Source organism: Maniola jurtina, chromosome 13 (assembly GCF_905333055.1).
Source record: "Maniola jurtina chromosome 13, ilManJurt1.1, whole genome shotgun sequence".
Lineage (NCBI taxonomy): Eukaryota > Metazoa > Arthropoda > Insecta > Lepidoptera > Nymphalidae > Maniola > Maniola jurtina.
In genome coordinates this window covers 8060100-8086119 of record NC_060041.1, presented here as the reverse complement: position 1 = coordinate 8086119, position 26020 = coordinate 8060100, and the positions used below count along the sequence as shown (strand labels likewise).

Below are 26020 nucleotides of genomic sequence, written 5' to 3'. Positions count from 1 at the left end.
TGTGATTCATAATTACAACTAATAGCCGAAGACATATTAGCTTGATTGTCTTTTATTGCTTTATCGCGTTGTAACAATATATGAAACAGTTGCTTTTATCTCTGCGTTTAATATTGGCGGATAGCTATCAACTTGAAAGATTCAGAAGTTAAATATTTTTCATTTAGCTACTTACACTGTTGTTTTATTAGACTCACAGTGGTGCAATACTGGAACTTAATACAGAAATCTTTTTGTACTTCCTTGCCATATTTTTTATCTACCTATCAATGGTTCTATATGAAGAATATCTAGATATCAATAATATCCACAACTCACTATTTAGTTACTAGTTTATTACTAGTTTTCAGCTGTAGGTATTCCGAATAGAATATTCCGAAGAATCAGTTTTTATTCATAAGTTCTTTAGAAGAACCAGATTCTAGCGGAAGTTTGGATAGAACCGCACTTGAAGTACCCGGGCTTGAATTTGGGTTTATTTCCGGCTCTTGTTCGTTAAACTCCGTTTAAGATCCTTAAACTCCGTTTAAGATCGGCGTGACGCCATCATTCTTTTATTCTATTACTTCTTTACTTTATTATTCTTGTATTCTACTATTCATAATTTTAATAGATAGCTACCGCATAGTAAGTCATATAGTTTAAATAGACTTCTACTTAAGTGAATAATATGCAGTGAGAAGCAGTCCCAATACAAAAGCAAGTACTGCCCACAAACTAACCAATAAACAGTAAGAAACAGTCCCAATGCAAAAGCAAGTACTGTCCACAATACTGTGTGTTTCGTAAGAAAACACATTCACTGAGGTTTATTAATAAACAGTAAGAAACAGTCCCAATGCAAAAGCAAGTACTGCCCACAATACTGTGTTTCGTATGAAAACATGTTCAATCAAGTTTATTAGTTATCACGAGTAAAATAAACAGTAAGAAACAGTCCCAATGCAAAAACAAGTACTGTCCACAATACTGTGTGTTTTGTAAAAAACATATTCACTCAGGTTTATTATTTATCACGAGTAAAATAAACAGTAAGAAACAGTCCCAATGCAAAAACAAGTACTGTCCACAATACTGTGTGTTTCGTAAAAAAGAAACATATTCATTTAAGTTTATTAGTTATCACGAGTAAATAAACAGTAAGAAACAGCCCCAATGCGAAAAAGCAAGAACTGTCCACAATACTGTGTCCCTGCTCAAGGGTTAGTACTTATTCACAACATTAACCGTATCGTGTAATTATTGAAGAATCAGTCACAACGTAGGTACTGCCTACGATACTAATTTCTCGAGTTCGTATCATCCATCAATCGTAATATCCAACCTTACCTTGATAATCCAACGGTGCATTTAAGCATGTATGTGAAATCTACGATGAGCCAAATCACCATCAAGTATTAAAAATTAATACGCTCGTAGGGTCGACGCTGTATTCGTCGTAATTTCCTTCCTAACTTTTTAATTTTTTCTTTAATACTTTCACATTTATCACCATTATGTTTAAACATTATAAAAATGATACTTCGTTACCTTTTTTACAGTTTAAATATCACTTTAAATAACACTTTCACAGTAAGCTAGGCGAAGGCGTAGTGGAACGGTAGCGCACTAAAAAGCGAATGAGTCGGCGACGTACGGGCGTTAAGGCAATAGTATATCAACCTACCCTATTTTTAAAAATATATTTCATAAATCTCAATAAAGTGAACGGTATCCACTATGCACGCGTATACTACCTAGTCTATATAATCTCGAGTACGAAGCATGAAGTATAATGAAGCAATTTTCGAGCAAGTGGGAGAAATTTACTTAGTGCTTAGTAAATACCTACGTAATTTCTAAATTGGCTCGGATCTTGTATGATGCTTTAGCCGTAGTTAATTACCACTCTACCGGCAAAACCATGCTGCCGATTCAGCGTTCCGGTACGATGCCGCCATAGATACTGATGCCGCGTAGAAAGTAGATACTGATTAATAGGGGAATGGGTTAGTTTAAGCTTTATTCACCGTTCGTTATCCTATCCGTTAACCGTTACCATCTTAGGGCTGTGAGTTGTGACCCTTCCCTAAAAATGTAAGGGTGCATTTATATTGCTGACTACAAAACACCAGAAAGATTGCTAATGCAAAGATAAGATAAGATAAAATTGGTAATGATAAGATCGCTATTTGTTCGTATAATATTTATTGTAAGTTATAATAAATAAAACATCGAAAGTTAGGAAACAGAAAACAGTCCAGGTCAACAATATTTAACAAAAATCAATCTGAGAAAAGTGCCAAGTTACGAAAAAAACAGAATACAGTCCAATAATTTAATCATGCCATGTTAAAACTGAGAACAAACAAGTGTAAATTAAAAATTTATAACACCCCCGACGATCCAAAGTATCTGAGTTTTCCAAAACATCATTTTGAAATAAATAATTATGTATTTAGGCAACGTCCATCTTGACAGCTTGACATTTGTCTATTGACATAATATTATGAACCTAACGGTTATCAAATCTTCTTTTCTACAAGAAAACTAGAAAAGAGCTGATAACTCTTAAACGGCTGAATCAATTTTTTTAGATTATAGCTAAGAACACTCTCGATCAAGCCACCTTTCAAACAAAAAAAACTAAATTAAAATCGGATCATTCGTTTAGGCGCTACGATGCCACAGACAGATACACAGATACACAGATACACAGATACACAGATACACAGATACACAGATACACAGATACACAGATACACAGACACACAGATACACAGATACACACGTCAAACTTATAACACCCCTCTTTTTGGGTCGGGGGTTAAAAAGACACGAACGAACGCATATAGATATATTTATGCCACGATATCTAGCTATCTACTTGACTTATTGGTGCCTATTTGTTTTTCAGGTGGGCATGGCATCATGCTGGGCTTCATCAACTCTCTGGTGCATGCAGTCATGTACTCGTATTACCTGATCTCCATCGTTCGACCCGAATGGGTGAGGATATGGTGGAAGAAGTACATCACACAGCTTCAAATCGTGAGTACTTTACGTTTAAATACTGGTTGAATCGACTGTTTATTGCCACTTTCTGCTAATTTACATGTAATTTTATGTAAATGCATCTCTAGTAAGTATCTCTTTAGCGCGACTTCGAATTTGCCGCAAAGTGGTCGCGCGGAGGCAGCGCGGCTGTAGCGCTGTGACCGCGCTGCTTTATAAATCCACTAGCGACCCGCCCCGGCTTCGCACGGGTGTTCCGGGATAAAATATAGCCTATACGGATTCGGAAGAATCCCTCTAAGTAATGGTAAAAGAAATTTTGAAATCGGTCCAGTAGTTTTTGAGCCTATTCAATACAAACATACAAAAATACACAGGTTTCCTCTTTATAATATTAGTATAGATAGTATAGATATAATACATGTACCTAATTTCGATCGATGAACTGACACGCGGCCGCAGTGCCGGTGTCGCTGCAATCGCGCGTTTTTGTTTAGGATTCACAAGTGGCCTCCGCATGGCCTCTTTGCGGCAAAGAAGTCGCCATAAAGAGTCTACGTAAAATAAGACTACCACACGATCCAATACGCATTTCTAGTGCGTTACGGTGCCGCATTGTTGCTGGATTTGAGTATGGTGTAGATACTACACGGGCACTGCGTTGCCACTCCTGTCCCCAAATCCTTTGCACGTGCGTTGCGGCGCCGCACGACGTCGTACGCTATGTGTAGCATGGGCACAGTGATTTCTATTAGAATGACGTTCTCCGCTCAGACGTAACCGCACTGTCGTCGCGTCGACGGCGCAGCACACTCATCACAGTACAATATGGTAGATACAATGCCATACGATGCATTCCGACGTTGCGTCGCTCACTCAACGGACTTGGGATGGGACCAGAGAAACGAGGCGGGGAGAGGTGATGTAGTGCGAATTGCGATGTTGTACCCTCTGCCAGAGCGGCATCGCAGATATCTACTCATATGATCGCAGTGCCTGTGTGACATACAATAGTTGAAATTCATTTCTTCATTCCTTCGCCGCACCGCAACGCACCGGAAACGCATCACGTGACCTCAGTCTTAGTTAGGTATAAATCCAGCATATAACATTTTACACTAGTAATAAAATCACGCATTTGTTACAGTTGCAGTTCCTGCTCTTGATTCTCCACTTCGGCCACATAATATTCGAGCCCTCGTGCGGATACCCCAAATGGGTGTCGTTCGTATTTTTACCACATAACATATTCATATTGTTTCTATTTTCCGACTTTTACATTAAAGAGTACATTTTAAAGAAAAAGAAACAGCAATAAAGGACAAAAATGTATTATATCTCCGATAAGTAGTTAATTACGATTTTAATTTTAGTTTAATAAAGCAATTAATTTATTTCTTGTTGTTTTCTTTATGCTACCACCACTCCACTGACCACATCATCTTTTAAGAACGTGTTTAAAATCTATTCTGTCGTCTATTATAATATTGTCGGGCCAGGATTCGAATCCAACTAAGTACACCTAGACGAAGACTTTGGTACGCGTCTAATCTAAAGTTAACAGGGCTCTCTCCGTCACTTACTTCATACAATCGTAGTTCCAATTTCATTTGAATACTAAGCAACCAAAGTCCATGAAATTTTGCAGACATATTCTAGAAACTAATATCTGTGCATAAAGAAAAGCCGGTGCTAGTGTCTAAGGGCGCATTTACATTGTGTCGGTGATCGAATTCGGTAACCAATGTTTAACAGTTCAATGCGCATTAAAAGTCGGTGGCCGAATTCGTCAATCGATGTTTAACAGGTCAATGCACGTTAAACATTGGTCGACGAATTCGGCTGACCGACCTAATGTAAATGCGCCATAACTCTAGTGGTAGTAGGCAATTTAGGTAGATAGGAAGAAAAAAAAAATTTGAGAATAGAAAGGTTACAACTATAATTTTTAAATCTGTGGTACGAGAAGCCTACAGGTTGTAGCAGCTTTGATATCGGAGTGAATGCATCGCTGCAATCTTTTTGTTTTTAGACCGCAGTCTAATGTCTTTGTGATTCCTTAGATTAATTTAATATGGAATTTTCTGAAGATAACGAACGAAGACAACACAAATACCGTTAGAATTTCACTTCTTAGAAGACGTATCCATGGTAACGAATTATCAAAGTGGTGGTCAAGGGTAACTTTAGAAACGTGTCAAATGTCAATTATAATGTTAGGTAATTAACCAGTAATACTTAATAAGTATTTTTATTTAAATAATTTATTTTAATATTTTTGTGAGTTATTATGATGCGTTCATTAAACTCATAATGTTTGACATAACGTTTATAATGTTACCCGTCGTAACTACAGTAAAACTATATTCTGTGATGTAAAGCTGTAGTTAAATATAACTAGAATCCAAAGCTAGTACGCCAATAAAAAAAGTATAAAGAGTAATATAATCTGTCAACTCACAACCAAAGAGTATGTAATCACTACGTTATACTCCCAACTGTCAATGCAAATTCAAATTAGGGATGTCTGATGTTGCAAAAACATCGATAAAGGCATCGATGTTTACCCGATAGCTCAACGTCGATTCTCGATATTTATCGAACATACAGCTTCACAGCTTTTTTTGGTAACATATTCATTTGAAAAATTGTTTTTCATTACTTTTTTCTTATTAATTCTTAAATTTTTAGGCTTCCGTACCTCAAAAGGAAAAACGGAACACTTAAAAGGCCACTTTGTTACTATTTGTCTGTATTGACTATACTTATTATTTGTTTATCAACACATTTAATTTTTTTTTTGTGATGCAACCACAAAGTCACGGTTTTCAGATTTTTTCCTTTACTTGTGCTATAAGACCACCTTCCTGCCAAATTTCATGATCCTAGGTCTACAGGACAGGTAGATAAAGGTTTTCTTGACAGACACGAAAAACGGATAGACGTGCAGACAGACAGATAGACAGACCGACATACAGACAGATAACGAAGTAACCATATAAGGGTTCCGTTGTAGGGGTAACACTAAAAATGCATTTTTTTAAATATAGAAAAAAACCATATTTGTAATTTTAAAATTAATCCACAAGACAGTCTGGTAATTTTGTCATACCAGTTTGATTTAAGAAGAATCGATAGCTATTTATGTATTTATTTTTGTATTGTTATCTGTACAGTATTTTCTGGTTATACTTAATTTTACAAAACATACTACATAATCTTTACGCAAAATTATTTAAAATGGCACCTAAAAATTCCTTTAGTATACGAATTTTACCCGTATCAACTGTACCAATCATTGGTATAGTAAACAGTACAGAAGAGAAACACTGGTGATCAAGCTTTCCATATTCCTGTCAATGAGTTTACGCATAATTATTTATTCTCTAGTCTCTATTAAGAAATATTGTAGATCGGCCGGTGAATTATTAAAAAAACGATGATTTAAAATCGTTTTTAAAATTGTAATCTTTTTAAAAATATAGGTAGAATAGCACAATTTTTAAAACGATTTTAAATCATCGTTTTCTATCTTTTAACATCGATGACTATCGAAAATCGTTAACAGTCGACAACCCTAACGCAAGTGACAATATAATGATCACAGTACAGGACTTCATCTGCGATGGCGTTTGCTGGCGCGCGTGCTGTGCTTGTTTGGAGTGTTTTTTTTGTTAAGAGTGGCTGGTTTTTGTGTTAGTTGGTGTTTTTTGGTGGTGGAACTGACTGGGAAGCGCTCTAAAGGGGCGCCGCGCGTATGTCGGCGGGCGCCGGCGCAGACGGAGTCCATACTTGTATGAATTCAATAACTTGAAAATATCACAAACTTGACATTGGGTAATCAGAGTAAAGCCAGATTAAAGAAAAAAAAAAAAAAAGATCACAGACCAATAACATAATGATTTCATTTGAAATGACACGAAGAAAAATAAGAAATAAATAAAACATAAATAAAATGCTATTTGCAATGTACTATTCTGCTTTAATTAAGTAATCTATAAATTTCCAACATATAAAATTAAGTAAAATGACCCAAAAAAATAATGAATCGCGTCCGGGCGTAGGAGCGTTGAAAAATATGCAGCTACTGAAGAAGGAAAGCACTGTTTTCAAAGTTCCTAAAGTGCCCCCAAAGAAAGTGATTAAAAAAGCAAAGGTTCTAGATGAAGAAGACTACGTAGAGGTAAATAAACGTGATAGTATCCATTTTAATGTCCTATTTTACTAACTAATAGTTTTAAGATAACACAATAGTTTTGAGACAAACTATTGTAAGTACAAATTAGTCTAAGATATTGTTCCCTTAATCAATATTAGGTACTCCACTTGAATCTGAAAATTTTACACCAAATATACAGCAGGCACAACTCAGGACAAAAACTGGTTGCATTAAATTATTTTGATTAAACAATACAGCCCCTTTAGCTCAAAATGTAGTACTTATTATTGTTTTATTTTTAAGGAATTGTTTTAATTTTGTTAGGTTAAGAATATTATTACTTTTTATGTAAGAAAATTATTAAGTACTTAAATAAAAAGGATTTTTTTTCTCCAGCATAATAATTATCATGAACCTAAACAACCTCAACCTTTAAACATGCTGACTTTGTTAAAATTCTGACTAAGTTAACATTTGGAACTTTCAGGGTATTGCTAAAATAATTCAAAGGGACTTCTTTCCGGACTTGGAAAAGCTAAAGGCACAAAATGATTTTCTGGAGGCACAAGAAAATAGAGATTATGCAAGACTTAGGGAACTCACAAGGAAATACAGTGGAAGTCGGCCACCAACAGAACCATGTTAGTATATTATATGGGGTGTAAGGGGACATGCTCAAGGTTGGCTCTACTCCATGTAGTGCCCAGGTGCAATTCTGGCACCTTCTAGTAAGCGCGTGATCAAAATGGAATACTTAATATTATTTTCACCAATGATTGGAAATTCCAGTCGATGCAAATGGTGCAATAATTAATTATTAAATGTTATTAGGAAGCAATAGCCAATACAGCATTACTTCTATTTCTATGTATAGTAACTAGGTAATGTTAGGAGATTGTTAAATTTAATTTTTTTTTTTAAATGAGAATTGTTACAATTTGTTAAGAAAGTAATTTTAACTTGTGTTTAAAATTAATTTCGGTAAGTTCTGTTCAAAATTTATTATCTAAAGTATTTATTAGGCGAGGGATCATGCATTTATTTTTTGAAAATATGGTTACTAGATTTTTTGAGTTGGTTATGAAAATTATTATCACATTTTAGATAACTCACCAGCAACATTTGACACCCCAGGAGTGGACAGACCATATTCACCTTCAGTGCAGGAAGGGCAACCTGTCTCAGCCACTGCTGACACCAGTGTGACAGAAAAACCTAAAGATATCACTGAAAATCATACATTAGGTAACTATTAACTTACTAGCCTACATAAATAGATATTAACCAATAGAAATCCATCACTGCCACATGCAAAAGTGTCTTAATATATTATGTTAAATATAAAATGGAAAGATTTGTTTGTATGTAATCGATGAATTCTAAAACTATTGAACCGATTTTAATAATTCTTTCACTATTAGAAAGCTACCTTATCCAGAAGTAACATATTATAGGCTATAAATTATATATGTACCATGGGCAAAGTTGCAGGCGAAAGCTAGGAAGGAAAAGGAAAATGTGACATACTGACTGACATGTCAGGTCGTGACACCAGGGCTCTGCCTGAAAGTCAGCGCTACAGTAGTCAAATACTGCAGCATCTTGCTGAGGCAGAGCCCTTTTAGCTCACAGACACAACAATAGTATAATAGTATTTTCTATTTTTAAGTTTAATTAATATTTAAGTTTAATTGTATCTTTATTTTTATTCTTGTTTTTTTTTTTGTGTGTGATTCTGTAATTGAGAACCTTTATTTATTTATTTATTTATTATTTATTGACATATTCTATCAATACACATCTCGAACTACTAACCGAATTGGGGTGAAATTTGGCATGCAGATAGCTACTATGACGCAGCCATCTGCTAAGAAAGGATTTTTGAAAATGCAACCCCTAAGGGGTTTAAGATAGGAGTATGAAATTTGCTTTAGCCCATGCAGACGAAGTCGCGGGCATATGCTAGTTACTAATAATCTGCTACCAACCAACCAACAGATTCATACCTTGCCAGTCACACAAGTGAAGACAATGCGAGCTACGACCGTGTGATAGCACTCGAGGACAAGAAACGTGCAACCAAGCTCGTGTCACAGCTACAGTCAGAAATTACCTCCGCAGCCCTCGCAGACTCCGCACTCGCCTTACCCTCCATAGAACAACAGGCGGATCAAACTGAAAGACCAGAAGAGGTATACCTGTTTTTTATTCAGATACAAGTTAGCCCTTGACTGCAATCTCACCTGGTGGAAAGTGATGATGCAGTCTAAGATGGAAGCGGGCTAACCGGGTTTTCTACACGGCATCGTACCGCAACTCTAGATCGCTTGGCGGCACGGCGTCGGTAGGGTGGTAACTACCACAGCCTCCCACCAGATCAAACCAGAAATTTTGAAATTATAAAATTCCAAACCTTTGCCGGGAATAGAACCTACTCAACACAACAACCTATAATATAAAATCGAACCTACTCAGTTACACAAACTTGAGAAGTTCTTCTGAGCTTTGCACGTTGCTTTGTGATTTTAATCTTGAACCATAACTATATGCACTCTAGATAATCATTTTTGGAAAAATTGCATCAACAACAGAATGAGAGGAGTTTGGCCATAGAATAAAATTGAATAGAAATATTTTTATACAAATAAACTTTTACAAGTACTGTTGAATCATCAAATGCATCTACCACTGGTTTGGAATGCCTTTCCTAGCGGGAAGACCCAGCAAGAAACTCGACAGGTGCATAGTCTACCACATATACCACGCTGGCCATGTGCAGATCGGCAAATGACTCCTGGCCAATGCGCTGACCTTGGACAGGAGTCAAGTTAGTATGTTTTGCAGTTGGACACTTGGCGATATCGCGCGAAGAACTTCATAATGTACGTCCCGGACGGCGCGCTGCAGCCCACGACGCCCAAACCGGAGTTGCAGCACCACAACACTCGCCTGCGCGCGCAGCCGTTCGACTACGCCAAGAACAAGGAGACCATCAGCGCCTTGGCCAGGAGTCAAGTTAGTATGTTTTGGATTATACTTCTTGTTATAAGTTCATTAGAATGGAGATAGCTTATAGTCTGTATTAGCATATCAAGGAAATCAAAGAGTCCGACACTAAATTGATTTAAAAATCTGACACTATATTGAATATAGGTACAGGTAGCTCATATTTACAAGTTTTCAGGGATTGTGGAATGCTATTGTCTACGAATTTTATGTATTACAATAATTCTTTGATGATTATAATTCAATTTATTCCCAGGATGCGAGTATAAAAGGCAAGATAGGTGTGGACGGAGTGAGCATTACGTCCGAAAAGGGTGCGGGCGCGGAGTACCTGCCCGTGGGCACGCCGTCGCCGCGGCCGGGCGCCGGGCCCGACTGCTCGCCGCTCATGACGTGGGGCGAGATCGAGGGCACGCCCTTCCGACTCGACGGCGGGGACACGCCGCTGCCGGCGTGAGTAATTGAGAAGAGTGCGGGCGCGGGTACCTGCCCGTGGGCACGCGCCATGATAGTACGGAACCATTCGTGTGCCAGGCCGACTCGCACTTGATCGATTATTATTTTGTTTAAGGTGGTTTGATACGGTCAGCTAGGCACATCAGCGCTACTAGATGGCGTTTATTTTGTAATTAGACTTATTTTATTTTTTTATGAATGAAAATGTGCATATTTTTTTATGTTAATATAGCTCCCGATTGTAGCATTATATTTTTAATATATCCAACTACGTTTGTGACGTATTTTAATTTTCAAAATACTTTAATTTGTACTGATAATCACGCGGTGGTAGCAGCAGAATTTTTCACGCACACATTCACAGGTTTGTTGAATACAAAGGTGTTTACTAATTTCGACTCATCAGAGAAGTACTCGCTGGACCGATGGTTCAGACTCTAGGCACAACGTCTACAAGTATCGGGTTCTATTCCATGACTTGACTATTGCTTTTTTTCCTTTTTTATTTATTTTTTAAAATTATATTATAAATAATATAAACATTTTTATACCTAGCTATATTTTTTGTGACGTTTTATACTGTACTAGCTTTTGCTAGCGACTTCTTGTGTGGAGTTAGGTTTTTATTGTTAGATAGAGAAGAGCCATACAAGTCCTCGAAAGCATGCAAAATGCAGTTGTAACGTGATTGAATGACAAACCAACAAACAAACACACTATCGCATTTATTACATATTTTTATATGATTATAGGATTATTAAAAGTAGAGACATTTTTCAAATTTTATTTATTAGAAATAATACATACTTTATTCTGAACATCTAAAATCTAAATTATTAAAACAATGAACCTAAAACTAAAAACCTTAAAAAATATAATATAATAACTAAAATAAATTATTAAAAGAAGTCCCTTTAGGCAAGGTTCCAAAGATACTGACATTGTTCCCCCTTTGAATGGCTAGACTAATTTTCTTTGTCCGAGGTAGCTGCCAGCTCTTCGGTCTCCTGTGATGTCGACTAACCTTTTTCATATTTCCCTAAAAAGGCTTGAAGCGCTAGGACCCCAGGGACCAAGGGTCTCGACACCGAATGGGACAGTAAAATTGAGCAAAATTGATTTTATTTACACAATGAAATGTCTAAGCAAGTTTGATTATTGCAGACTCTCCAAAGTACTACTTCAGGCAATACACAATTTTTAAAAAAATTAACTAGTTTTGGTATCATGTTACCGATAAAAACTTCATCACGTTCTATTTCTAAAATAGTGATGTCGTAAGTTGGAGAAATATATCCAACAAAGTAGCATTTGTTCATTTTTGTAACCCGCAGCTGGCCCTGGATCTGAAATAAAAAATATTATTATTATTTGTACCTATGAAAATAGAAACCTATGAAATGAAAATAATATAATTAATGCGAAAGTTTGTATGTGTGTGTGTATGAAGATAGCTCATACCCGGGAAAACAGGCTACTTTTTATCCCGGAAAATTACAAATATCCCGCGGGAATGAAAAACCTTGATCCACGCGGACGAAGTCGCGGGCATCATCTAGTTACTGATAAAAAAAGTATTTTGGTACTAACCTGATAATAGAAATAGTGTTTTTTATTCATTTGTAACCTTCCAGTACTATCAATGTAGAGAGGAAAATTTTTACGATCTTTTGCAGCAGAAAACATATCTTGACTGTTGCGAGCCAATGAGGGAAAACATTTTATTTCCAAAATTGATTTTTCTTCTTCTATAATCCCTGAAATCAATAAACAGATGTGTTTAGAATATAAGGATATATTCAAAAACAATGATTTGTAATCAACTAGTACAAACAACCAATTATTTATATATAGGTACCTATGTATCATGGATCAATTACTATTATTTGATTATTCATGTTCCACTTAGGACTAAACTTGCTACACTCACTACGACTGCAAATAAGAGGTTATGTTTTCAAAAAATTATAGCAGATAACTAGATATCAATTATAGCAAAATATTTATGATGTAAGCATTGTAAATACCTAATAATAATTCCATTTCGAATAAGTATTTGAAGTGCAATTATTATTAGGTTCGTGTACTTACCTTTTGCTTTCTCCATGATATCTTTTCATTTGTCCAAGAACTCGTTTGCGACTTTTCCGGGGGCCAGAGTATTGGTGATTCAGATAATCTTTGCGTGAAGTTCGTGGCTCCATAATTTATTTTTGTTGTATGAACAAGCAACAATACAATAAAAATACTCAAACTTTATCACTTGTTTATCACAAACACTAGAGGAGGTACCACCGCGTCGCGCAATTCACAATAAGAGGGTTACCATCTCTAAATAGTTTTTGCCTAGATATTGAATAATGCGCGGTGCGCCATACACCCCGAGCTTTTTTTTTAATTTTTATTTTAATTATTTTAATAACTACGATTCATTATAAATACCTCAGTATGGTTTTAAGGCTATATTAATGAAATAGTTGTAATAAAAGTATATAAGTTGACGTGAAATTTGGTTTCGGTAAAATCGATCAAAAAGTTTTACAACTACTTTATGCTACTAAAAGCAAGTATATTTATCATAATAATAGGCTTAGTATATTACTGCGTTATAGTTCATGATTTCAAACTTTTAGGGAATTTTTCCCTAAATTCTTAGGAAATTCTTACGTTTGGCATCACCTGACCGACGCATCGAAAGCTAGTCATCATGAAGCTAATAGTTTTAATTTTGCATCAAACGCAAAACGAAGAGCGGCAACAGCGCTTGCCAACTTACTATCAGCGAACTGGCAACGCAGCATCTACTTCCACGAAAGCAGCAGAAACGCACACTACTAAAACGTTGTAGCGTACGACACTATCGCCTTCTACTCATACATTGACAAAAATTAGTAAAAATTTCGATCTCATTTAGCTATTAATCTATTGTTTTCTTCAGATAAATATATTTTAGCGCAAATAAAGATCTGAATAAGAGCCAAGTGATGTGATTTCAGTATGAAATTATGCCCTACATGTCCATAAATGGAAAAATAAATTAGTATGGAAATCGAACCACCTTAAAGACTAGGGTCTAAATAGTTGAAATCACTTAGCGATGGCTCTAAGGTTGAGCGCACTTTGACTTTGCTTAGACTTAAGACATTGTTTAAACGAGATAGCTTATATTGCTGGCACAATGGCTCGTTTTAACTGAAACTTAAGTCTGAGCAAAGTCAAAGTACACTCTATAGATCTCAGCCTAAAACCACAAAAATTTCACCGTCATAGTAGACTATACTTCCACTGCTCAACCGGATAAGGAAATAAAACAAAGCAATTCCCCGCAGGTTGAGCGCGGGCGCCGCGTACCGCATGCTGGAGGGAGGCGCACGTGAGCGCATCGGCCTGCAGCTGGCCGAGCAGGTGGCCAAGCGCCGCAGACCCACCACGCCGCGAACCACCACACCCTCACATAGGTCAGTTCTTTTTCCATTGATGTAGGTCACGAACAATATGTCATCGCTCAAGTGGCCAGGTTTGCACACGTGTGCACACAGAAAAAACTTTTATAATATCAACAACTTCAGTTTATTATACACTTTAACATGAAGTTTGATAACGATTGCAAAATATTTATATTTAAGACCTCTTGGTAAATCAAAAAACCCTTCCCTTTTTAATGAGAACAAAAATATTTGCTCTAAAATAAAACATAGCACCTAAAGCAATAAGTCTAAAAATTTGATTAATTTGACATTGGACATCTTTTATTTTTCGGGCTGCATTTGCACTTATTTCATATTTTGTAGATACTCAAATCACTGTTTTTTTAGAAAGAAAGAAAGAAAAAGTGTACTTATTTGAAACCAGTTTCAGAGACAGATAATATAATTTAGAGCGGTGCGTGTCTTGTGGTACCAAAATGGACTCCACTCAGCATTTCTTATTTTATTTATTTTGTGCTTAAACTTAAAACATTTAAACAATGTCTGTATTTATCTCCAGCATTGCTGCGTTAGACATGTTGCAGTACCAATGCTGATGAAAGCGTCCTATAGACCCTTAAACTTTTTAATTCTTGATTGGCATGATTAATGTATGTTTGTTTTTATCAATCAATGCGCACATAATATGGCGCAGACGCTCTCTCCAACACGAATAAAATGAACACCCATATAACATACATCCTACTCTATGGATAGAACGCACATTACCTGTTTATTCTATAACAGATTTTTATTTATTTTTATGCATAATATTTGTTTGTTCTATTAATTAATTTAATAGTTTTCAAAATGTCGAAAAAATACCCGAGTACGGAACCCTCGGTGCGCGGACTTGCACTTGGCCGGTTTTTATCATTTATTTACTTTAAATGTTTACAATTTAAAAAAAATTGTCTATGTTTTTTTAAATTTTATTATCTCTCTGTGGATGTCATTGGGGCGATGAGTTTATAGAATAAAACATTTTTATAAATTTTAGTAGTAGTATAAAACAAAACACAGTGCATATTTAAAATTAAAATAAGAAAGAAAACAATAATTATATGTTAGAGTGCAAAGGTGGCCTTATCACTAAAGTGATTTAAAGGCAGCCTGGCAAGAAAGCTAGCAAACACTAAATGTAGTTTTTTGTTCAGAAAATGCAAGAAAAAATACAAAAGTGAGCCATATACTACTACAGAGGTTCTAAGTTCTAATCTAGTTTCTTTAACATAAAAAAAAATTGGAATTAAGAGGAAATGTTGTCAGTTCAAGAACAAAAATTTTGGCACGACCATCTGCCATGGAAGTAAGAACTCAATCAATTCAATTTTTATAGTAGCTACCTAGCCTACTCATAATTTTATTTGTTTAGTTATGTAATAATAGTATCTATATTTAATATTATAAATGTGAAAGTGTGTCTGTCTTCTTGCTAGCTTTTCAAGGCCCATCTGTTTAATCGTTTATGACGTTTGGTCGCGACAGGTCGAGATGGCAATCGGGGTATAAGGAGTGGGGACACCCTGGAAACCCGCACGTCGACCGCGCTATTTTGCATCCGGTTAGCGCGAGGCTGTGCGGGTGTACGGGGTGGCCCCACCCCGATTGTCATCTCGACGTGTCACTATACAGAGATACCTTAGACTGAGGCTACACGATGCGTTTCCGGGGCGTTGCGGCGCCGCACCGCTGTAGGTTCGAGTATTGGGTGCCACACGGGCGCTGTGTTGCCGCTCGGCAAAAGGCATGGCGTTGCAACGCACCACCCCTCAACGCCTCGTCTCTCTGGTCCCAAGTACGTTGCGCGTGTGGTGGGACGCCGCACGACGTCGTAACACATCGTGTGGCATGGTACAGCAATTCTATGTAGAATAACTGCCAACGCAACGCATCGTGTGGCTTAACTCTAACATGGAAAAGTCATAGCCTACTTTTGTTTCGGATAATCAGAGTTCCTACGGGGTTCTTAGAAAACTGAAATCAACGCGAACAAAGTCGCAAGCATCATCTGTTTGGTACCGAGATAGCTTGCATCTTGCAAAGGGACATAGGCTACTTTTTATCACGGAAATTGTTCCCATAGGATTAAAAAAAAAGTTGAATCCACTATTGTAATAAATATAATGCAATTGTGCTATTTGTAGCAATATGGCTATATCAATTTTCACTTTAAAGTTTCAGAACAAATACCGAACGTTTGGCGAGCATGTCGCCGGCAGCGCGGAAGTTGGCGGCGAAACATTTGCTGTCTCCAAGACTCAAGCTGACTCCCAACGACATGGGGATTTCCCACACGACCCCTAAACGAACTCCCACGCTGAAAACACCCTTAGTTGCAACCCCTAAACCTTCCGACTGCGCCAAAATTATGACGTCACAACCCTCAAGCTCCGGCAATGTGAACAATAGTACGAATTTGATAGAAAACAACAATATCACGGATAACTTACTGCAGATCAATGTGGTGAAGAGAACGAGGCTAAAAGCCCAAGATTTCTTTAAGTGATTGTTATTTAATTATGTATCTTATGAAATATAAAGTAACTGAGATTAAAAATCTGTCTTTTACTGTCGTAATATTTTATCTGTAAGTACGCTAAGTATGTAAAGTACAAGATTAGGGATTTAAATGAGGTACCTCGAGCCTGACGTGCTGGCAAGTGATGATGCGGCCTAAGATAGAGCGCGCTTGCAAAGACGCCTTTTCATTCTTGACTGGAAGGTACCTATGTTAAAAATGGAGTGACAAACTAATTCATGGCAGGGCGCTTCATATCCTAGTGGTTTGAATTTACAACGAAGCAAATAGCTACATACGCGTCCGTGGAATTTTTACTACTAAGGCCCTTAGGGGTGTAGACCTTGACGATTGATGCCTTAAAAATATAGAAAATACAGGTCAGATCACGCCGCGCGTCTTTTGAGTTTCCTCCCTAATAGTATTTGTAGTATAATTTCAGCATATGTAAAACTAGGTATATAAATTTTCTCTTCATACTCTGTATGTATAATCGCCCTAAAAGCGAATTTCAATGTACCAGGAATTGTTCTAAATTAAGTGTTCTACTTTTGACACTATTGAATCTAAATTATCATAATAATTGTGAAAGTAGAAAAATAAAAAACACTGACTTTTAGTATATCTAAGCTTTATTTTTATAAATAAAATTGAATGTTATCTAAGTAGCATTTCAGAAATACTTAGGGTTTATACAGGCGTACTGCAAGCCGACTGCGAAATTGGAGTTGGGATGCAGTTGACACAACTGCATCGTAACTGCTTAAGCAGTCGGCGTTCAATACTAGTACGAGCATTCAGAGAGAACTGCACGCGGGCTGCGCAGTCGGTCGGTAGAACTTGTGATGAAGTCGTGAGCAGTTGGTATGCAGTCCAAAGCAATCCGTCCGTATATACACCTACATAACTCAATCGTTTAAGGGTCAAACTCTTAATATTATGATATGCAATACTGTTTGGATATAACTAAATAGGTACACCTTGTATAATGGATCTAAGGCGCAACGCACACCGACAGGGAACAGTGGAGGCGACATAGTGTATTTTTTGAAGAACAACTCAAACTCAGCTTTATATAATATGGCTCAACCCTAAAACCCTTTTAAACCCTACGGTTGGGCCTCCACTACATTCCCTAGATATGCGTTGTACCTAAGAGGTCGCGTGACTAAGCGTGCTTACACTATCGTTACGTCTAACAATAATTTCTCAGTTTGACTGTTTATTTTTATTTTTTTATTTATTACAGACTCATTGTATTCAAATTACTACTATATATACATTTACTTACTTGATTATACTAGCTGATGCCCGCGACTACGTATGCGTGGATTTAGGGTTTTGCGGCGGGCTAACAAATCCATCCGCATTTTTTTTTAACTTAGGTATAGTTAGGTGACTTAACTTCACCATATTAAAGACAATAGTTCTTTGTACAACGGGGGCGGTGGCTGATGATAGTAGTAAGAGTTGGGTCTAGGCTCCGCGTGATCTATCGGATCTTCCACAAAGATTCGCACGTAAGATTTTATCACACCGAATCTAAAGAAGGCCATGTACGGGAAATATTTCATCAAGAGTAAACTGAATTTGAAATGCAGATTGAAATATATTCGGCCTAAGTATGATGTGTACAGATTGGCGATCGTCGTTTTGAGTCCTAGCTTATATTTCGCCGCGAATGAAAGCCTTTTGTAGGGCGGCACCGTCTCTAGTCTGTCGTAGTCGTGGAGGTAGAGCAAACGCGGCGGGTTGTTGGGCAGATCGAACGGAGCCTTCGATATAAAGCTTGAAGTATCCACACCTGAAAATAAAATTTATTTATAATAACTGTACTCTGTAGTCAAGTTAACTCATGATTGGTAGCGAGACGAGTCGGTGCGTAATGGCCTCCTTCTGTGAAACTGTCATAACACTGAACGCGGCCACGGAGCGGGAGTGAGAGCTGAATGCTGACGCCCAACCGCTCCGCAGCTAGACAGGGGAGAAGAAGGAAACATTATCCTCACCTTCTCCCGAACTAGGAGTTTTGGTTAACCTATGCCGGTTCAACGTCGGGACGTCTCAGTCGCAAACGATACCCGGGATCCTGAGACGCCTCATACCTGACGCGGACGGTGCCGCTGGGTTTTTTAGTGGGCTGTAGTATTGCCAGTGAGTCCCTTAGACCCGCTTTTGTGCGGGATGCGTAACTGCATTTTTACCAGCGGGGAAAAAGTGTAGGTACTTATTATATCAGTTTGATCGTACCTGACAAATAACCCCCTCGGTGCGGGCGCAGCTTTGTATTATATATTTACCCTAAGAAGGGGGCTGCGGCTCGATTCCGGGCACGCACCCTCTGACTTTCAGAGTTATGTGTGTTTTAAGCAATCAAAATATAACTCGCTTTAAAGTTGAAGGAAAACATTGTTAGGAAACCTGCATGTCTGAGAGTGCTCCATAATGCTCTCAAACACGTGTGAAGTCTGCGCCGAATGCGTATTCGCACTTGGCCAGCAGCGTGGTGGACTTTGGCTAAACTCTTCTTATTATGGGAGGAAACCCGTGCTCATTAGTTAGCTGACGATGGATTTGGTGATGATTCGTGAGCCTTTAAGTAATCCCTTATCACTTACCAATGTCTTCTGATTTGCCTTTCAACTGTTCCCTTATTCTATCTTGCAAGTTCATCCTATCCGCCTCAGTATAGACAAATCCGGGCACATCGCCCAAGTGTTTTGTCCAGTATATCATGGAGTCGAGATGAATGGTCGGGTTGACACACCACATGCCGTCTAGCATCACCCGAGCCATGTGCTCGAAGTACTCAGGCACGTTTTCCAAGCACGGTGTGAACACTTGACGCAGAAGAATCTGACACACTTCCCGAGTCTCTTCCATATTCCTTCGGCATATGTTGTACCTGGTCAGAAGTACACAATTAAGTAACCGACCAAATAGAGGAATAGTATAAAACCCAGACAGATTCCCTATGTACCTACGTATGACTAATGCCAGATAAGTATAGAAATGTCCGTTTTTAACCCCCGACCCAAAAAGAGGGGTGTTATATGTATATATATACTTATGAGAGTTTGATGTGTGTATCTGTGTATCTGTCTGTGGCATCGTAGCTCCTAAACTAATGAACCGATTTTAATTTAGTTCTTTTGTTTGAAAGGTGGCTTGATCGAGAGTGTTTTTAGCTAACAATCCAAGAAAATCGGTTCAGCCGTTTGAAAGTTATCAGCTCTTTTCTAGTTACTGTAACCTTCACTTGTCGGGGGTGTTATAAATTTTTAATTGACATTTCTACGAAAGTTCTACGAAATGTGGTTACAGAATCATTCTATACATTCTCGACTTGAATTCTTCCTATGCTAATTATGTCCCATGTGTGATGCCAGTTGTATCTGTAGGTAGGTATAATTCGAAAATCGACGGACGTTGTTAGCGGCGCATTGTAATGTTACAATTAGGGTTGTCACCCGTACTCTAAAATGGAGTATCTCCTCTTTTTGAGGTAGGTGTACCTACTTTATAATCTACGACGGTGATAAAGTACGCTAAAATACTCTACGTAGCGTAAGTTAGGAGACTAAATAAACAGGTGTGGAGTTACCACAAAACTTGGGCGTTTGAGCGTTCCTGAACATAGCTTCATTAAACATAAACTGATCATACATAAAATTAAAAATACTTTGTTCATCTCAAAAAAGGTCCTAATCCTAGTTACAATGTGTTTTCGTAGGTACATGACAGACAAGCGTAGGGGAAATACTGGCTTGTAAGTTATTGTTGTTGTATATCTTGAAATGCATTTCACCTGTCTTCCAAACCGATGGCGTGTCCAATGACTCTCCAGAAATGATTGTACGCCTCCCAATCGCCATCTTCATTCTCTCGTATTCCGAATTTTTCGGCCTTGAGCACGGCAAAGCCAACGAAGCCAAACTGCGTTAAAGCCAGATCTCGCTGCGAGACAATACCCTGGCCTTTCAGGTTGGCTGAGAGGCTGGCTTTGATGTGACGAGCGCGAACAGCCAGCAGAGATCTCCACGATCTGGTAGGTATACATAAAAATTATTTTCAAAAACTGACTTCAAACGCCAGAACAAAGTAGTATAAAATAAAAATTCTGTTAGTACTTTGTACACATTGTTTATTGAGGTTGGGTGAGCTTCGCGCGTCAGTTTCGTCGTATGTCCATCCGACTTCAGCATAATAATATTATCCCTCTCTCCAACTCCTCCTTCGTCCTCCTCCTTTACCTCCAACTCCTTTAACTCTTTAACCCATGCAGCATCAGTAGTGAGGAGTTGAGATTTAGAGTTCAATGATAGACTTGGTGCTTGGTAAGTAATTACATAGGTACATTCAAATTTTACCATCTTACTAAAGTCCCACGGCTTAGAAGGCCCTGCAGCATCAAGATTAAATAGGTACGTACCTACTTGGTAGGTGCCTGAACATCAATTCACCATCAACAGTTCCTGAATGCCCATAGTTTCGGAAGGCTATATCCTACAGCATCAGGGTTGAAGAGTTAAAGGAGTTGGAGGGAGGAGGATTTTCAATGATAAAGTCGTTATTTTGTACCTAAACTATCAATTCACTATCAACAGTGACTTAGGCGGGCAGCACCCCAGGAGTTCGATCCCGAAATATTAATGGCAATGTCTCGTTAAATTCCTTTATTGATTAAAAAAAAGAAAAATGCAAATTGGTCCGGGAATCTCTATGGCTTTGGTGTACGTACGAGTAGGTACCATAGAAAAAATAGGCTTACATTGATAACCTTCACAGTTTAAAAAGTTAGTATTTACAAATTAGTACTTACAAGGCGCAAATCATTCTTATTACCTGTTTTATGCAAGGTGTCTAGTTTTTACCTGTTTATAATGGTAGTATGACCGCAAACTAAATATTGAATAGTCTGTAGGTACCTATGTACAGTACCCGGCAGAAAATATTACACATCGAACTTTAGAAAGAGATTTCGGCTTCGTAGAGCGTTGTCTCTGTCACTCATACATGTGTGACGTTTTGTCGGCCTCAACGACAGAGACGACGCTCTACAAAACCGTTATCTCATTCTAAAGTTCGATGTGCAATATTTTCTGCCGGGTACTGTACCTAGTTACTAACAACATGACTATAATAGCACGGGAAGGATGATTACATAATGTAAGATAATAATGCGCCCGGGCCCGAGTCGAACTGCATCGTCTACGAGCCTTCGTGAAGTGCCTAGGTATAACTAACTACCTAGTACCTAGGTACACAGATATCAGTGCATTGGCAGAGTCAATTTACCTCCATGGTACCTATGTAGGTAGCCTTATTGTTCTAGCAAGATTTTAATACAAACTTCCTAATTTGTAATGTGTACACACTGTAGGTACATCGTAAACACACAGAAATAATATTAGGTACCTAATGGTACTCGAAACTTTGTTGACAAAGTATCTGTACCCAGGTATATTTCTTATATATCATTGTCCTATCTTTTACTCGTATCTAAATCATCGTTGATAATATTAAAAGTACCTAGTAGGCAGGTATTAAATTAAAAAACCGGCCCAGTGCGAGTCAGACTCGCGCACCGAGGGTTCAGTACTCGGGTATTTTTTGCGACGTTTTGTACGTTAAATCAAAAACTATTATGTGTAAAAATAAATGAAAATCTATTTTAGAATGTACAGTTAAAGCCTTTTCATATTATGATACCCCGCTTGGTATATCTTACTTTGAAAATCGAAAATACTGATTATTTATTTGTTCATGAAAACATTTTAATATTTTTTTTGTGATGTAACCACATATTCACGGTTTTCGGATTTTTTCCCTTTACTTGTGCTATAAAACCTACCAACCTGTTAAATTTCATGATTCTAGGTCAACGGAAAGTAGCCTATAAGGTTTTCTTGACATACACGACAGACGGACAGATAGACAGGCAGCAAAGTAATCCTATAAGGGTTCCTTTTTTCCTTTTGAGGTACGGAACCCTAAAAACAGCTACTTACACGCTGCCAGGTATCAGATCATTCTCGAACCAAGAGACTGTGTGTAGTAAGGTAGAGAGGTATCTTCTATATGCCGTGTATGTGGTGTTGGAGCGATGGGAGCTGATCAGCACTCGCAGTATGGAGGGAATCGCAAACACTGCGACTAGGCCCAGAAGCATCGATGACGTCATTTGGAAGCAATTGTCCCAAAAAAAGCGTCGGGCCCTGCAAAGGTCAACATTGTTATAACAGCCCCCACTAAGAAAGGATTTTCAGAAATTTCAACCGAGCTAAGTCGAAGCATATCAACTAATTATCTAAATATATAAAAAGAAAAGCTGACTGACTGACTGCCTGAGTGTTTTATTTATTTTTATGTAGTTTTTGATTTATCGTGCAAAATGTTAGGAAAAATACCCGAGCACTGAACCCTCAGTGCGCGAGTCTGACTCGCACTTGGCCGGTTTTATTTTTCAGATTAGCTCAACGAAATATAAAGTTACACCTGTTATTCGTTTTTCGATACAAACGTATCTTTAAAACAAAAGTGAATAGTCATCTTCTAGGTAAACGCGTCCCACCTAAGGCCACATCATCACTTTCCATCAGGTGCGATTGTGGTCAATCGCACCTGATGCCTTGCCTATGATGAATTTAACCAAACACGGTACAAGCTAAGCCCAAAGGAGGGTTTCCTTTGGGCTTCGCTGTAATCGGGTGAAAAAAATCTCTTTGCATAATGCATTTCAAAACTAATAAAGCCATAGTTTACTTAATTATAGTTTGTTCAAATCAAGTTTATTTTTGCCTTCTAACCTTCAGATTATAATTAGGTATTTACAACAGAACAGGCAGTCAAGTTTGAAGCCTGCAGACCAGTAGGTACCAGTTTTTCTACTCGTAGGTATATTATGAATAGACTAGGTAGATGAATTAATTTTAAAAATATCATCTTAGTCACGCTTTTAAAATACGTATGTTTTACACATGTTACATACGCTTAAAGACCGACAATATTCATTGCGCGAAAAAATTGCTTGTTATTTTTTTGCGATATTTTGCACGATAAATAAAAAACTAGGCAAAAAAAAATCTGTTTAGAATGTACGGAATTTGTATTTTTGTATGGAACCCTAATAATGAAATGGGGTATTGGGTAGTCAGGTAGTAGGTACTCACTTATTGTATTGTTTTTCATCATACCATTCGGGTATTCTCATTTCTAGATCTTCGGGTTTTTTACTGTCAGATGGTTGCTTGAATGCTTCATCGGAGAACAGATTCTCAATGAACTCGTCCACTGTAATTAAAGTAGGCATTTTAATTAGGCAACTTACAACTGCCGAGTTTCTTAGCGGCTCTTCTTAGTAGAATCTATTTTCCGAGCCGGTAGTAGAGTCGCAGTTGTATGTTCTAGATGAAATAAATAAATTTTGATTATGATTCGTGACTTACGCGCGGAATTCCTGTTTTCCTTTATTCAAGATATTTTCCCGAGGTAAATAACTGTGAAAAGGTGACAAACAGACAAACATATAGACAGACACTTTTACAGTTATTATAATTATTATTGCAGATTAGATAATAATGTTACCCGCGACTGTCCACGAGGATATCGATTTTTTAAAAATCCCACGAAAATCGTTTGATTTTGCGGTATTAAAAGTAGCCTAAGTGTTAATTTAGGATAGTAAGTTATCTTTATTCCAAAATTCAGCCAAATCGATACTTACAGTAATTATTTATGGCGTAAAGAATTAAGAAACATCCAAACTTTCTTCACATCTATAATGTTATTAGTGTGATTAGTAGATTAATATCTACTAATCACATAGTATTAACTAAATATTTAGTATGTAGGTACCTAATTAATAAAATTAATTATTAATTATTTACTAGCGATAGGCATTATTGCTTTCATGTGGTGAAATTAATGTTTTTCACAGTGATTTTGCACGGAAATTATTTTCGCACTTACAATCATTTGCTATAGTAATTTGACAAGTAATTATGATAGCGCTGATATTTCACAGGTTGATTTTCGCGAAAAGTGAATTTTCGCTCTTATGATTGTAAGTATGAAAACTTGCCTTTGGTGAAACGTAACAAACGATTGTTTGCTACATTCTTTGATGTTCATTTCATGAACTTGATGTTTTCCCTTTCTAACACTCAGCGATGCGAGTGTTGTTACTTGCCAAGTGGCGGAAAGTATTGCTAATAGAGTCTTGAATTTTAATTTCCTTAGCGCGAGGCCCCTTTAAGTGCGAGCCCGTGGGTGAGGGCCTACTTCGCCCACGCCTAGCTACGCCACTGCCTGTTCTCAGTAGTGGGCCAGCGATGGGTTGATTATGATGATGTACTTACATACACAATTGATTAACCATTTATTAAATTGACAAGCGAATTACGTGAAAGATAAAATTCATATTTTGTTTAATTTAAGAGATAATAAAACAAAAACAATCGTGATTGATTACATTTATAGTAGATATTAGATATAATTTATATTCGGCAATGGCATTTACATAAAAAATATTATTTTAATGACGTAAACAGTAGGTAAGTAGTTATAGGTAGAGCAAGGCAAAAACATTCGCAAAAAATATTTTAATAAAAACTAGAAAGCTTGTGGTTAAAAGTTAAATATTTAAACAAAATTTTTAACATTCTCCATACCATCTTACATTGTAACTGGACGATTTTAACAGGTACAAATATTTATTATCTAGGGTCCAACAGTGTTTTTTTTTTAATTTATGTCTGTAATATGTCTGTTTGTGCACTCATCACGCTGAAATAGGTAGGTTCCTACTTCCTACCTAGTTACTGAATGGATTTTAATGTAACTTGAATTATATTCTAATAATATTCTGGGTTAACCATTTTGATCCCAAAAAACTGTAACTAAATAAAATTTGAATAAAAATACTTATATTATGTTATCAAAATTATAAAATACTTTAACTTAAATATATGTAAAACTAACTGCATATTAAATAATAATTAATATGCTGGATGCACCGTACATGGTAGAAGAAAACCTAGAAAACAAGCAGTGAAAGTAGTATATTGAGCACATTAAACTGCACCGTTTGGCGATCTCTTTTAAGACAGATTCTACATAGGTACCTAGGTATTAGAGTCATAAATAAACAAAGTCGATATAAACTGGACTGACTGTCTTTATGAACTTACCATTTAAATTCATTGCAAATCTACTGTTCAATCACGCTCTCTTATATAAAAGTATAATGTGGAAACTTTTTAATATAGTCTCGAGAGAAAACCGGTATTTTATTCCACATACATACTAGCGCACAATATAATACGCCGACCGTGGCATGCGTTCACACACGACTCACGACTGTTTTCTATTGAGGCTGTTGCCCTATTTTATTTTCCGCTACGTAGATACAACCAC

The 26020-nt window shown here is 37.2% G+C and overlaps 4 protein-coding genes across 4 annotated transcripts in view; 2 read left to right on the top strand and 2 right to left on the bottom strand.

The window, feature by feature from the left end:
• Positions 1–4359, top strand: part of LOC123871202 (elongation of very long chain fatty acids protein AAEL008004-like) — a 42425-nt gene extending 38066 nt beyond the window's left edge. Inside the window, exons 6-7 of the mRNA XM_045914844.1 lie at positions 2897–3030; positions 4142–4359. Of these exons, the coding sequence (XP_045770800.1) occupies positions 2897–3030; positions 4142–4312 (305 nt within the window). The 3' untranslated portion in view covers positions 4313–4359. The remainder of the gene's footprint in view (positions 1–2896; positions 3031–4141) is intronic.
• LOC123871200 (splicing factor ESS-2 homolog) overlaps positions 1–16615 on the top strand; it is a 37907-nt gene extending 21292 nt beyond the window's left edge. Inside the window, exons 2-9 of the mRNA XM_045914842.1 lie at positions 7010–7177; positions 7641–7794; positions 8258–8398; positions 9152–9345; positions 9998–10168; positions 10416–10612; positions 13945–14073; positions 16261–16615. Of these exons, the coding sequence (XP_045770798.1) occupies positions 7022–7177; positions 7641–7794; positions 8258–8398; positions 9152–9345; positions 9998–10168; positions 10416–10612; positions 13945–14073; positions 16261–16591 (1473 nt within the window). The 5' untranslated portion in view covers positions 7010–7021 and the 3' untranslated portion in view covers positions 16592–16615. The remainder of the gene's footprint in view (positions 1–7009; positions 7178–7640; positions 7795–8257; positions 8399–9151; positions 9346–9997; positions 10169–10415; positions 10613–13944; positions 14074–16260) is intronic.
• On the bottom strand, positions 11529–13062 carry LOC123871203. The gene is made up of 3 exons (XM_045914845.1): positions 12707–13062; positions 12206–12372; positions 11529–11961 (listed from the first exon to the last, which is right to left on the bottom strand). The coding sequence occupies exons 1-3, from the start codon at positions 12720–12722 to the stop codon at positions 11737–11739; spliced, it is 408 nt and encodes a 135-aa protein (XP_045770801.1). The 5' UTR covers positions 12723–13062; the 3' UTR covers positions 11529–11736.
• A 1368-nt stretch (positions 16616–17983) lies between the features above and the next one.
• LOC123871201 lies at positions 17984–25987 on the bottom strand. Its single transcript, XM_045914843.1, has 6 exons — positions 25795–25987; positions 23776–23896; positions 22615–22821; positions 20412–20648; positions 19222–19508; positions 17984–18407 (listed from the first exon to the last, which is right to left on the bottom strand). The coding sequence occupies exons 1-6, from the start codon at positions 25805–25807 to the stop codon at positions 18010–18012; spliced, it is 1263 nt and encodes a 420-aa protein (XP_045770799.1). The 5' UTR covers positions 25808–25987; the 3' UTR covers positions 17984–18009.
• Between the last annotated feature and the right edge of the window lie 33 nt (positions 25988–26020).